This window comes from Phyllobates terribilis, unplaced genomic scaffold (genome assembly GCF_046119375.1).
Source record: "Phyllobates terribilis strain yellow unplaced genomic scaffold, ASM4611937v1 Scaffold_11__3_contigs__length_659146591, whole genome shotgun sequence".
Lineage (NCBI taxonomy): Eukaryota > Metazoa > Chordata > Amphibia > Anura > Dendrobatidae > Phyllobates > Phyllobates terribilis.
The window spans coordinates 262139622-262153539 of NW_027362771.1; the positions used below are offsets into that span (position 1 = coordinate 262139622).

Below are 13918 nucleotides of genomic sequence, written 5' to 3' on the forward strand. Positions count from 1 at the left end.
AGTACATCTGTGAATACATGATACCGTCAGTGAAATGTAGCTTCCCAACACCAGCAGCACTCATTCAGCCCCACATAAGGACACTGCCACCACCTTGTTTCACTGTAGGGGCCAATGGCCACATAGAATGACGTGCCCCCATTCCGGTGCCCTGTCAATGCCCTTGTTGCGGGTGGAGCTCATTGTCATCTGTGGCTGTTAGAGGCACATCCTGGCTTTGACATCCAGCCATTATCTGCAGTATCAGCAGGGGAGCCTGCTCCATACATCCCCTCCCGACTTGCCCCTTACATGCATGGCGGATGTCAGGAAGGGGTTAAAGGTTGGTAACCCTAAATGTACTTTTGAGAATTTTCAATATCTTATCTACAGTGATAAAATTGCTCAAAGATCTTGGATAGTGGCTGAGTGAACACTCGCCTGCTGACAGCTATCTGTCCTGACTCCATGATACACATACATGCTCAGCCAGAGAGCTTGTGTTTTCAGTAGGAAGAGTGGAGTAAGCAACTGCCAAACACTTCTTGTGGAAGCTAATTTCATCAGGATTTGTGGTACAGTTGTCATCTGTCGGTGGAGATTTGAGAGGCCCCTATCCACATTAGATGATCGGCTGGTTTTGTCAGAATTTGTGTGTTTTTTGGGGCCTTTAGGATATTCTCAAGAACACAGTTCCTGACGACATGCCTTCTTAGGACAGATTAATGTCCTAGAATACATTGGGAACCTTATATGACCCAGAACCAGAGCTGCTCTATAACAGCTGCACCTCCTCTGGCAAACTCACCTAAATGACAGCAGTGTAGTACTGCATCAAAGGCTTCTGAATGGGAATGTCTAGTTAGCTACAAAATCAGCAGGAGTGACAACCCTCATATAAAAAGATTTGTGCTTGGTGTAGGGGTGGGGCACCCTTTACATTTTCGCTTTAGGTGGCAAAAATGCAAGAATCAACACTGATTATGGGTTAATAAGAATCTTTGACTTAAAATGTAAGACTCCATTCACACTACATTGTACATTTAGTATATATGCAGTGACAATTTCCCATATCACTTGGTTATATTTTATAATTAATTGTCTATATCTTTATTTGACCCTACAAATTATGCCTTTTTTATTCGCTGTACGTTAGCTGTCTCTTTCCTGTATTCTCTGCCTGAATTTGCCTAATGCCAATATGTCTGAAATTGAAGCCCCCCGACTATAAGTAACGACATCACTTTTCAGAAAGATGCTGGGAGTCTACACATTTTTATGTATCACTTAATAAATATGACTTTTATATAAAAGAGTTGTCAAGTTACCATTGTCCAAATGTAATCCCAAAACAGTGCATCTTCTTTTCCAGGATCAGTGACCCAGGGGTACGACAAGTTGTAGAAGGCCCTTCCGGAAACAAGATAAGAGAACTGAATCTAACAAACTGTCTACGCGTCAGTGACTTGTCGCTTCTCAGAATAGCACAAAAGTAAGAGCAATTAAATTAGTTCAGGCTAATTAGTCGAATTAGGTTTTTCTCCTGAATATCCTTAATCACTGCTGTATGAATATGGGGAAGTAGTATGTAATGTGAGCGACACAACGGGTAACACATAGAGGTAGTAAGCGCCAGCTGTGTATACATTAACTTAGAAGTGCTGATCGATATGCCAAGGAGCATTTATGTCAACACTTAATAAACTGTCCTTGTGCGTTTCCTATGCAACATACAGGTTCATCAGGGGACACAAGGAAAAAATACAGACGAGGCAGACTTCTGTTCATTATTCAATTATTCAAAAAATGCAGGAAAAGTAATTTATTACATAAAGGTCATTGTAGGAATGATGTGATCTGTTGTACATCAGGGCATAAATAAATATAGACGAAACCTAAGATAGAAACAAAGTGAACATGTACCCTGCCGTAATTAAGTAAAAAGCAATCGTGCATAGAAATAACGTAGGGTACTTAGTAAACACTGTTTTTGATCAAAAAAGTGTAAAAGCCATCTCACCGGCACCAAAGTGTACCTAGTCGGGACGGTCTTAACCTCTAGTATTAAAACCTTACCATGTGTCAATAAGAATAAGGACCGAGCATGAGTGGGGCCCGACTATGGACACCCAGCAATGGGAAGCTATATAAACATAATGCCCAGCTCAAAAACAAGAGAGGCCATGCCCTTGAGTCTATACTTTGCATGTATACCAACTTATACTCCAGTTCATTTCTTTTGTTTTTTTTCATAAATAAATATAGGTATCTGTGAGCATAGATTAACTGCACTTTGGAGCTCAGATTAAATCATATACAGTACAGACCAAAAGTTTGGACACACCTTCTCATTTAAAGATTTTTCTGTATTTTCATGACTCTGAAAATTGTACATTCACACTGAAGGCATCAAAACTATGAATTAACACATGTGGAATTATATACTTAACAAAAAAGTGTGAAACAACTGAAAATATGTCTTATATTCTAGGTTCTTCAAAGTAGCCACCTTTTGCTTTGATGACTGCTTTGCACACTCTTGGCATTCTCTTGATGAGCTTCAAGAGGTAGTCACCGGAAATGGTCTTCCAACAATCTTGAAGGAGTTCCCAGAGATGCTTAGCACTTATTGGCCCTTTTGCCTTCACTCTGCGGTCCAGCTCACCCCAAATCATCTCGATTGGGTTCAGGTCTGGTGACTGTGGAGGCCAGGTCATCTGGCGTAGTACCCCATCACTCCCCTTCTTGGTCAAATAGCCCTTACACAGCCTGGAGGTGTGTTTGGGGTCACTGTCCTGTTGAAAAATAAATGATGGTCCAACTAAATGAAAACCGGATGGAATAGCATGCCGCTGCAAGATGCTGTGGTAGCCATGCTGGTTCAGTATGCCTTCAATTTTGAATAAATCCCCAACAGTGTCACCAGCAAAGCATCCCCACACCATCACTCCTACTCCTCCATGCTTCATGGTGGGAACCAGGCATGTAGAGTCCATCCGTTCACCTTTTCTGCGTCGCACAAAGACACGGTGGTTGGAACCAAAGATCTCAAATTTGGACTCATCAGAACAAAGCACAGATTTCCACTGGTCTAATGTCCATTCCTTGTGTTCTTTAGCCCAAACAAGTCTCTTCTGCTTGTTGCCTGTCCTTAGCAGTGGTTTCCTAGCAGCTATTTTACCATGAAGGCCTGCTGCACAAAGTCTCCTCTTAACAGTTGTTGAAGAGATGTGTCTGCTGCTAGAACTCTGTGTGGCATTGACCTGGTCTCTAATCTGCGCTGCTGTTAATCTGCGATTTCTGAGGTTGGTGACTCAGATAAACTTATCCTCAGAAGCAGAGGTGACTCTTGGTCTTCCTCTCCTGGGGCGGTCCTCATGTGAGCCAGTTTCTTTGTAGCACTTGATGGTTTTTGCAACTACACTTGGGGACACTTTCAAAGTTTTCCCAATTTTTCAGACTGACTGACCTTCATTTCTTAAAGTAATGATGGCCACTCATTTTTCTTTACTTAACTGCTTTTTTCTTGCCATAATACAAATTCTAACAGTCTATTCAGTAGGACTATCAGCTGTGTATCCACTTGACTTCTGCACAACACAACTGATGGTCCCAACCCCATTTATAAGGCAAGAAATCCCACTTATTAAACCTGACAGGGCACACCTGTGAAGTGAAAACCATTTCCGGTGACTACCTCTTGAAGCTGATCAAGAGAATACCAAGAGTGTGCAAAGCAGTCATCAAAGCAAAAGGTGGCTACTTTGAAGAACCTAGAATATAAGATATATTTTCAGTTGTTTCACACTTTTTTGTTAAGTATATAATTCCACATGTGTTAATTCATAGTTTTGATGCCTTCAGTGTGAATGTACAATTTTCATAGTCATGAAAATACAGAAAAATCTTTAAATGAGAAGGTGTGTCCAAACTTTTGGTCTGTACTGTAGCTCAGAGGGGCCAGAGAATACAACTATATGATGTCCGGTAACTGTATTAGCTGAATGAGTCTGGCAAGGATTTTCAGTGTTAGTTTTCATATACGCAAGATTATTGTGAACAAGTGTTTTTAGGAATGCTCACTCCATGATAATCTTGCTGTCTAAAAAATGCTGCTGATCACCCGATGAACAAGCAAAACATTTGTTCTTCGTGTGAAATGGTCTTTTGCTGAAGAAGAGATCATCATTCTCTGCACATAATCCTGTGTAAACAGGACAAGCACTGCCTATTACAGATCATTCAGGGCGCATCAATAAAAGGGTTGTCCACTACTAGGACACCCCCTTTTCAATCTGAATGTTTGCCCCCGTGAAAATAAAAAAGCTTATACTCACCTCCCATGCCGGTGCCGTTACTGCAGTGTTGGCACTTGCTTTCCCGAGGCTCACATGAGGTTGTTATGACACGTGAGCCCTGCACCCATTCAGCACTGGCGTCATTGCCCCCACCATTGGATGTATTAGTAATCAAGAGGAAGGGGGCAGCCAGCCACAGCTCTCACTTCCTCTTGATTACGTATATGTGGTCCATAGGTTCCTGTATTGGGTTTTACTGCATTAACAGGGTTTTTTAAATAATAAGTTTTTATGAATCATATAAAAAATATTATTTTAAAGGAATCGGTCATGTCCTTAAATGCTATTAACATGCAGATATGGGGTTAATCTGCATGGTAGTAGCGTTCTAATGTTGCCCAGCCATCATACTGAAAAAACAGGTACCAGGAGGAAATAAACTTTATTCCTTCCGGCAACCTCCAGCTGTCAGTCATAGTCGTGCCGGCGAGGTATCAGTTACCGCTCAGCACATAGTGTGTGGCAGATGTAAGCACATCCTGGAACATTGACTGACAGCTGTCTCTGCACTGATACACAGCAGAATGAGCAATTAGTCAACGTGCCAGGGTGTGCTTACATCTGTCACTCACTATATACTGAGTTGTGACTGACAGCCAGAAGCACTGACATGCCTCTATGAATGAAAGCTGGAGGCTTCCAGAAGAAATAAAATTCACTTCCTCCTGGTAGCCGGGCTTTCAGTACGGTAGACGGTCACCTTTAGAACCTGCAGATTAACCACATATCAACAAGTTAACAGCATTTGGGGACATGACAGGTTCCCTTTAAAGCATCATGAAATTTTCCAGTTAAAATCCCTCACCACAACCTTCCCTTCCCTGCCCAAGAAAGGGGAAAAGAAAAAGCCAGTTACACCTACAGGTACATCTGTGAACTATGAATACTACGGTTTGTATTATGACAGTACTGTGAAATTGGCTCCATATTTGTGGGTGTAGAAATCAGTTCAATGTGATTTGTTTTGGACACACATTAATGCCTCTGATGTCATGTTCACTCTTGCCAGTTTTGCAGACATTCGCTCCACTTTCCAGCCAAAACTGAATTGCTGGAGTAAATTTTATAGGGTGTTTTTTCTTGCTCACTATGCATTTTGGACTGATAGGACTGGTTTGTAGCTATGTTGGTATTTGAAACATTACCACGCCTTCGGCTTTAATAGCACACATTGTTACTAGTATAAATTATTTAATATGACCGAGATTATAGAAATAATGTGTTATGGACAGGATTCTTCAAGCCTTTAATATTTAGCTCATACACCAATTATGTGTCATTTCTTTATAACCTTTGGATTGGGAGGTGGACGTAACCTCCGGACCCTTTGGATGCAATTTACCCGTTAACCATCTTACTTTACGGGTTCGTACATGTGATGTGACTGCAGGAGCACAAGGGTATTCCAGTGCATTGTAATAAATTTAATTGTAACATTTTCTTTGTAGGAAACAAAATTATGTGTAATAAACCTAAATATTAGTATGTTTTTTACTGCTAGAAAAAATTAGACCTAAGCATTAAACACCCCGAAACACAAGACATGGATTAAACAGATGCAAAGATTTCACTGTATAGTCATGTCTTACTACATATGTTTTTGCTGAGTAACCTTTTCCTAATTGTAGATGTCATAATCTAAACTTTCTGAGCCTCCGTTACTGTGAAAATGTGACCGATTCTGGCATAGAACTCCTTGGGAATATGACTTCACTTATTTCCATTGATATTTCTGGGACTAACATTACAGACCAAGTAAGTATAATTGGTCGCCATAATTACTGCAATACAGCTTAAACATACAGAGAATGATTAAGTAAGGATAAAGGCTTCCAAAATGAAGTCAGGACATGTGGGGTCAAGCTATTTTCTGCTCAAATTAAAACCAGGTTTGGAGACATAGGAGCAGTGTGCACAGCCAAGACGGAGACAGTCATACCCCCTTATGTACAATGATAATTCATATTATGGGGGGTCATCTGTATAACACAGCCAAGAACCATCATGTATGAAGTAGACTCAGCTGCCGAACCCAATCCGTACATTCATGCCCAACAATAGACGTATATGAGGGGGCACAAATCAGAAATAGGAATTATCTTCTGGAGGAGACGCTTGCAGTATGTGTGGAACCCCAGGGGTCTGGTTACCACAGTAATAGCAATATTACGTCTGAGAGCAGGTGGGAGGTCTCCTGGTCAGGTTCCCTAAGCATGCCACACCTCCTGCCCAGTCCTGGGAGGGGAAGAACTTCCCCTATATAAACTGGGGGCTGAGGCAGGGTTAGGAGAAAGAGAAGAAGAGGAGTCCCAGACAGAGACACAGTCTGGTCTGGAGTGGAGCAGATACAGGGAGAGCAAGATCAGGAGCTATGTGGGAGCAGTGATAAAAGGGGTCAGAGACTGGAAGCTGTAGAGCTCGTCCTGACTGAAGAGATCTCACCGGACACGGAGTCCGAGGCAGTGGGGACTGATCCATACCCAGCAGCAGAAACCGACCGGCAGGGGATTTCAGGTCCTCTGGCCAAGAAACCCGAAGGCACGGTCACACGCAAGGGACCAGCACCGCCGGCGTGGAGCGGAGGCTACCAGAAGGCCCCGAGTCACCGGCCATACGGGTGAGCACCACACGGTACACTCAGGGACGTGGGCTACTTCTACCCGCTTCTAGCAAGGTAGCCAGGAAGAGTACAATTAGTTGGGGAGGCCTACAACTCCGCCTGGCCAGGGGAGATCCTACCTGCTCACGGACTGACCAGGCCCCGATCGCTAGCCAGTACTCCCGGGAGGGTCCGCCTTTGCCACCAGTAAAGACCCTAAACTACACCGCACCGTCTCTGAGTGGTTCCTGGTGCCTGCGTGCAATTCTACTATCCCCATCATCCACGTCTGCTGCCCTGAGGCCATACCCCTCCCGTTGGGGGTTATACCATCCACGCTGCACAACCGTACCACCGGCCTCAGCGGTCTGCCCTGCAGCGGCGGTCTCATAACCGCATCCAACGGGTGGCGTAGTCGAACTCTATACATCTTACTCAAAGTTCTGCCACTTGGTTTGACACCCTGGGCACGGACCGGGTCACCGCCACGAGGACTACTACCCCTATCAGATCCGGCTCCGGGTATTCCCCGCATGCGCAACGCTACACAACATGGCCCAGGGGGTGCGTCAACTTTGGCGTAGTCGGCAGGATTCCGTGCCCGCAACCACCGGGTACTGCGTGCCTGAAAAAGACTGTTAAACTTACCTGTGGTGAAGATTCCCGCCACCCGTGGAGTTTTCCCGCCATCCGACGCCATCTTCTGCCTTCTTCCCGCCATCCGTGGAGTTTTCCCGCCATTGGACGCCATCTTGAGGACGCCGCGCGGGAAGAAGAGGGGCGTGGACTCCGAAAGCGCGCGAGAACTGAAGCTCCGCCTCACGTCCGGACGTTGCGTAAGGTCCTGGAAGGAGCCCAGCAGACGCCGACGTCACAGGAGCGCGACGGAAGGTCCTCAACCCTGACGATCCACTGCGGAGCCGCGGCCTATGGAAGAGGATCATCGCAAGGTAGGCCACGGTCCACTAGGGGGAGGAGGATGTCGGATACGGAGGAGAACTTCACTGCCACCGCCACCGCCAGCGCAACCGCTGCTGCGGTCATGCCTTTCACCATGCCCTATATCCCGGGGGCAGCCTGGCTACCCCAGTACTCAGGGGAGTCACATACCCTAAATGACTTCAGAGAAAAGCTGGATAGCCTCTTCCAGGTGTACCCCCTCACAGAAGAGCAAAAAGTGAGCATCCTGGTGGCTCAATTAACAGGGGCAGCCCAAAGGGAGGTAAAGTCCTGGCCACTTGGGAGGAGGAGGACTGTCGCAGAGATACTAGCCCGGCTGAAGGACACCTTTGATACCCGTACCTCAGCCGAGATCAAGCTTAGATTCTACGGGTGCAAGCAGCGAGCACATGAGAATATAAGGGACTATGCACTAAACCTACAAGAGGCCCTGAGAGCCATTAAGCAGGCTGACCCTGACGGCGTGGGAAACGAAGACAAGCTGTTGACTGAACAATTTATAGAGGGTCTACATTGCAATGCCCACCGAACCCAGTTGCGGGCAATGGCCTTACAGGACCCTCATCTGGACTTTGCACAGTTAAAGGATAGAGCCATCCGGGTGCTCCGAGAACCAGCACCAGGTGGCGCTGTGACCCACAGACGCCCTACTACCACTTACCACCAGGAGACGGCGCCCTTGTCGGCAGGGCCTGTGGGAGCTGATGCGCAGGCTTTAAACAATGACCCGGCTACAGACCTGCACCATCAGGTCCAAGAGCTAACTAAAAACGTTGCCGCCCTAACCCGAACTGTGCAGTCTTTACAGGTTTCTACTCCAGGGAAGATCCAGCTGGCATCCGGACCGGAGGACATCCCGTGGCGCCGACCAAGGAGGACCCCACCGGCCAGAGGAAGACCCAGCGACCGATACAACGAGGACGGACAACCCATCTGCCGCCGCTGCAATCAACCCGGACATATGGTAAGGTACTGTCCTTTAAACTGGCACAACCTGGGGTAGAGGGCCAACCCCTAGGAATAAGATCACCAGGCCCATCGAACTGGCGTGACAAATACGTGGGAGGACGTCCAGTCTTGCCTGTGGTACTGGATGGCATTCCTATGAGTGCCCTACTGGACACCGGGTCACAGGTCACCACCATCCCGTACGTGCTCTTCAAGCAGTACTGGAATGACTCGGATATAACCCGCTACCCTGACGACGACTTGAGTATCATCGCCAGCAATGGTCAGCCCGTGCCACAGATCGGATTTAAAGAGATGACCATTAAAATCGGTAAAGTCGAACTGGCAGCACAGGGACTGATCATTGTGGACATTGACAAGCGCGAGAGTCACCCAAAGATAACTCTAGGAACTAATGTGATTGAAAATTGTCTTGCAGAGGTGATTCTCATTTTACAGCAGGTTGCCAAGAACGCCAGTTCCGGCCAGCAGCGAGTGCTCCAAAAAGAGATCCGGGCACTGATGCGACGGCAACAGGTGGAACTCTCCGGTGGTGAGATTGGTAGCGTGAGAATGTGTGACCCTTTCCCTATTGCCATGCCCCCGAAAAGTGAAATGATGATTTGGTGCCGGGCAGCTATTGGTCTGAGAGGTAGAGATTACCAGGCAATGGTAGAACCAGTCTACTCAGACAGTAGGCCCACCATTTTGACGGCACGGGGGGTGGTTGATGTACGCCATGGGAGGGTGCCCGTTCGCATAATAAATATCGGGAAGAGGGAAGTGTACCTGCCCCGCTATGCTACGCTAGCCAAATTGTATACCATCAACCAAAATTCTGTACAGTCCGTGGAACCCTTGCCTCCATCTCATCCAGAGGAAGGTAACGGGTCTAAGCAACAAATGGAGGACTGGTGTCAGCAACTGCATTTGGGTACTGACTCCACACCCGCTCACCACAAGCAGGGAGTCTACCGGGTGATCCAGGAATACGAGAGAGTGTTCAGTAAACACCCGCTAGACTTCGGGCAGGTAAAGGGAGTGGAACATCACATCCCCACGGGAGACCATCCTCCCATAAAGGAGAGGTATCGTCCCGTACCCCCTGCACACTACCAACACGCCAAGGGGATGCTTAGAGACATGAAGGAGGCTGGGGTAATCAGGGATAGCTGTAGCCCCTGGGCAGCTCCACTAGTCTTGGTTAAAAAGAAAGACAACACCATGAGAATGTGTGTAGATTACCGGAAAATCAACCGTATCACACACAAAGATGCGTACCCCTTACCAAGGATAGAGGAGTCTTTGGCTGCTTTAAAATCTGCTAACTTCTTCTCCACTTTGGATCTCACTAGCGGGTACTGGCAGGTTCCTGTAGCAGAGGCGGACCGGGAGAAGACCGCATTCACCACCCCGATGGGACTTAGCGAGTTTACCTGCATGCCGTTCGGACTCTGCAACGCACCAGGAACCTTCCAACGATTGATGGAATGCTGTCTGGGACACCGGAACTTTGAGACGGTCCTGCTGTACCTGGACGATGTTATAGTTTATTCCAAAACCTACGAGGACCACCTGAAACACCTGGCGGAAGTGTTTGAAGCCCTGGCAAACTACGGTCTGAAGGTGAAACCGTCTAAGTGTCACCTGCTAAAACCAAAAGTGCAGTACCTGGGACACGTGGTGAGTGCTGACGGAGTGGCTCCCGACCCTGATAAGATCACCGCGATTAAGGAATGGCCAAGACCCTCCAGCGTAAAGGAAGTGCGGCAGTTCCTCGGGTTGGTAGGCTACTACCGAAGGTTCATTCCCAGTTTCACCAAAAAGGCAGCTCCTATGCAGGACCTCCTGATAGGCCAGTCCAGGAAGGCCAAGAACCAGAAGCCGCCCTTCAGATGGGAGAAGCTGGAAGAAGAGTCCTTCCGCCAGCTGAAGATGGCCCTCACGGGGGATGAAATCCTGGCGTACCCTGATTACAGCCAGCCCTTTATCCTCTACACCGACGCAAGTAACATCGGGCTAGGAGCCGTACTGTCCCAGATCCAGCAGGGAAGAGAACGGGTAATTGCTTACGCCAGCCGAAAACTGCGACCCACCGAAAGAAACCCTGAGAATTACAGCTCATTCAAGCTAGAGTTCCTGGCAGTGGTGTGGGCAGTCACCGAACGCTTTAGGCACTACCTCGCCTCTTCCCGGTTCACCGTGTACACGGATAACAACCCGTTGACACATCTGGACACTGCAAGACTCGGTGCCCTGGAGCAGAGATGGATGGCCCGCCTGTCCAACTATGAGTTTACAATCAAATACCGGGCAGGGCGCTCCAATACCAACGCGGATGCCTTGTCTAGAATGCCAAACCTACCGGACGTAGGGGAAGATCCAGAGGAACTGGAAGAAGTTGAACTCCCCGCGTTCCACCGTCATGGGACTACCCAGTATTCCCACCGTGTAAGGGGTAAGCAATCCGCTACGTTCAACCCGTTACCTCATTACAACTGGGCGGAAACGCAAGACAGTGACCCCGCCGTCCGACTGGTGAAGGAGATGCTAACTCAGCCAGATGCCCGCCTTGACCCAGACGCTCCGGAGGAGACCAAGCAACTGTGGGCTGAGAAGAGTCGACTGTTCCTTTACAAGGGGAAGTTGTGCCGCAGAATGGTTAACTCCCGGACGCATGAACTGATCTGGCAAGTAGTGGTGCCAAGAAGAGACGCGGCTATGGTACTGGAGGCATACCACGACGGAGCTGGGCACTTCGGATGGAAGAAGCTGGAGTTCCTGCTGCGCGGGCGGTTCCACTGGATAGGCATGAGAGGAACCATCGAGAGGTGGTGCAGAGACTGTGGCCCATGCAGCCTAAGAAGGAAGGACCGTGCCAGCCAGAAGACTCCCCTGCAGTCCATCGTCACCAGGCAGCCGTTGGAACTGGTAGCCTTGGATCATGTAAAACTGACCCCCAGCAGAAGTGGCTACGTCTATGCGTTAACCATCGTGGATCACTACTCCCGGTTCTTGGTTGTAGTCCCCGTCAAGGACTTAACGGCTCAAACAGCAGCTAGAGCCTTCCAGCAGCACTTCTGCCGTCCACACGGATACCCAGAGCAGGTGCTGACGGACCAAGGACCTGCCTTTGAAGCGGAAGTCTTCCAGGAGTTCTGCACTCTGTATGGCTGCCGGAAGATAAGAACAACACCCTATCATCCGCAAACCAATGGACTCTGCGAGAAGATGAACCAGGTGGTGATAGACCTTCTGAAAACATTGCCCCTGGAAGAACGCAGTCTGTGGCCTGAGAAACTGCCTGATCTGGTGGACCTATACAACCACATCCCTGTAGGTTCTACCAACTGTACCCCGGCTTACCTAATGAGAGCAAGACCTGGTAAGCTGCCTGTTGATCTGGATATGGGAGTCCTGACACCCGAGGACACTTCACCAGAAGCAGACTGGGACACAGAGAGGCAGCAGCAGTACCGGAAAGTACAGGAGAGCGTTGAGCGAAGTCTCTGTCAAGCAAGAGAAAGACAGGAGAAGGCTTACAACCGGAATGCTCCCGCTGTTCCCCTGGTACCTGGAGAGCAGGTCTTGAAGAGGAAAAGACGGCTCCACAAGTTGGACGACCAGTGGGAGAAGGACCCGTACACCGTACTGCCATCAAGCCATGAAAACCCAAAAATCTGCACAATCAGTAAGGATGGAGGAGAAACCACAGCCATTGTCTCCCGAGATCACCTGAAGAAGTGTCCCGAGCAGCTACGAAACCCTGAAGAAGATCAAGAAAACCCTCGACCCGAAGAGGAAAGGGAAGAGATGGTCAGTACTGTACTCGGAGACTTCCCTCGGTCTTGGACACAAGTGAATGGCGCTGTTGTGGTACCCGTCCTCACCTTCCTCCAGCTAGCATCCCAAGTGCCTACGGAAAAACAGGTAGAGCTGGAAGAGCAGCCGGTCCAGGAGGCAGAAGACCCCACACAAGCAGACCAGGAGAATCGACTCTCTGCTTATAGTGAGCCTGCCGTGCCCCTAGTGAGCCAAAGAACCCGTAGACAGCTGCCCAGCTTACCTTTGACAGCTCCTACACCCTGTAGCTCAGGACCGGACAGTAAGCTCCGTAGGTCTACTAGGGCCACTAGAGGCCAGTTGCCAGTACGTTGGAGGATCTAAAGTGTTCAGACTGTTTTATTGGTGTTTACCTGTTTACTGTTGCTTATAAATAATTATGTTTTTCAGTTATTTTATAGGTGTCTTTTGTGGATTAACCGGAATTCTTTGTATATATGTTTGGAGCGTAACCCAGGAATGGACTAAGACTGCTAAAGACTCGGGGTAGGACAGACCCCCACCTGGTTACGGCTCCCTGTTCTTTGGTGAAATGGACACCCTTATTGCTTCAAAAACTGCACCCGGTTGCGGACACGCTGTGACCGCCCTAACGTGTTTTCCCTTATTGTATTGTTCCTGTTTATACCCTGTTATGTTTTCAAAAATATGTTTAGTCCCGGAGTACTAAATTTTACTAGGGTGGAATGTGGAACCCCAGGGGTCTGGTTACCACAGTAATAGCAATATTACGTCTGAGAGCAGGTGGGAGGTCTCCTGGTCAGGTTCCCTAAGCATGCCACACCTCCTGCCCAGTCCTGGGAGGGGAAGAACTTCCCCTATATAAACTGGGGGCTGAGGCAGGGTTAGGAGAAAGAGAAGAAGAGGAGTCCCAGACAGAGACACAGTCTGGTCTGGAGTGGAGCAGATACAGGGAGAGCAAGATCAGGAGCTATGTGGGAGCAGTGATAAAAGGGGTCAGAGACTGGAAGCTGTAGAGCTCGTCCTGACTGAAGAGATCTCACCGGACACGGAGTCCGAGGCAGTGGGGACTGATCCATACCCAGCAGCAGAAACCGACCGGCAGGGGATTTCAGGTCCTCTGGCCAAGAAACCCGAAGGCACGGTCACACGCAAGGGACCAGCACCGCCGGCATGGAGCGGAGGCTACCAGAAGGCCCCGAGTCACCGGCCATACGGGTGAGCACCACACGGTACACTCAGGGACGTGGGCTACTTCTACCCGCTTCTA

The 13918-nt window shown here is 48.4% G+C and overlaps 1 protein-coding gene across 3 annotated transcripts in view; it reads left to right on the forward strand.

The window, feature by feature from the left end:
• FBXL13 (F-box and leucine rich repeat protein 13) overlaps positions 1-13918 on the forward strand; it is a 277666-nt gene that overhangs the window by 215380 nt on the left and 48368 nt on the right. For 2 of the 3 annotated variants that reach the window (XM_073652270.1, XM_073652269.1), the window contains exons 16-17: positions 1352-1471; positions 5966-6092. In XM_073652270.1, the coding sequence (XP_073508371.1) occupies positions 1352-1471; positions 5966-6092 (247 nt within the window). Of the gene's footprint in view, positions 1-1351; positions 1472-5965; positions 6093-13077; positions 13653-13918 lie in introns of those variants that run through there. The other variant, XM_073652271.1, reaches the window with a different exon arrangement.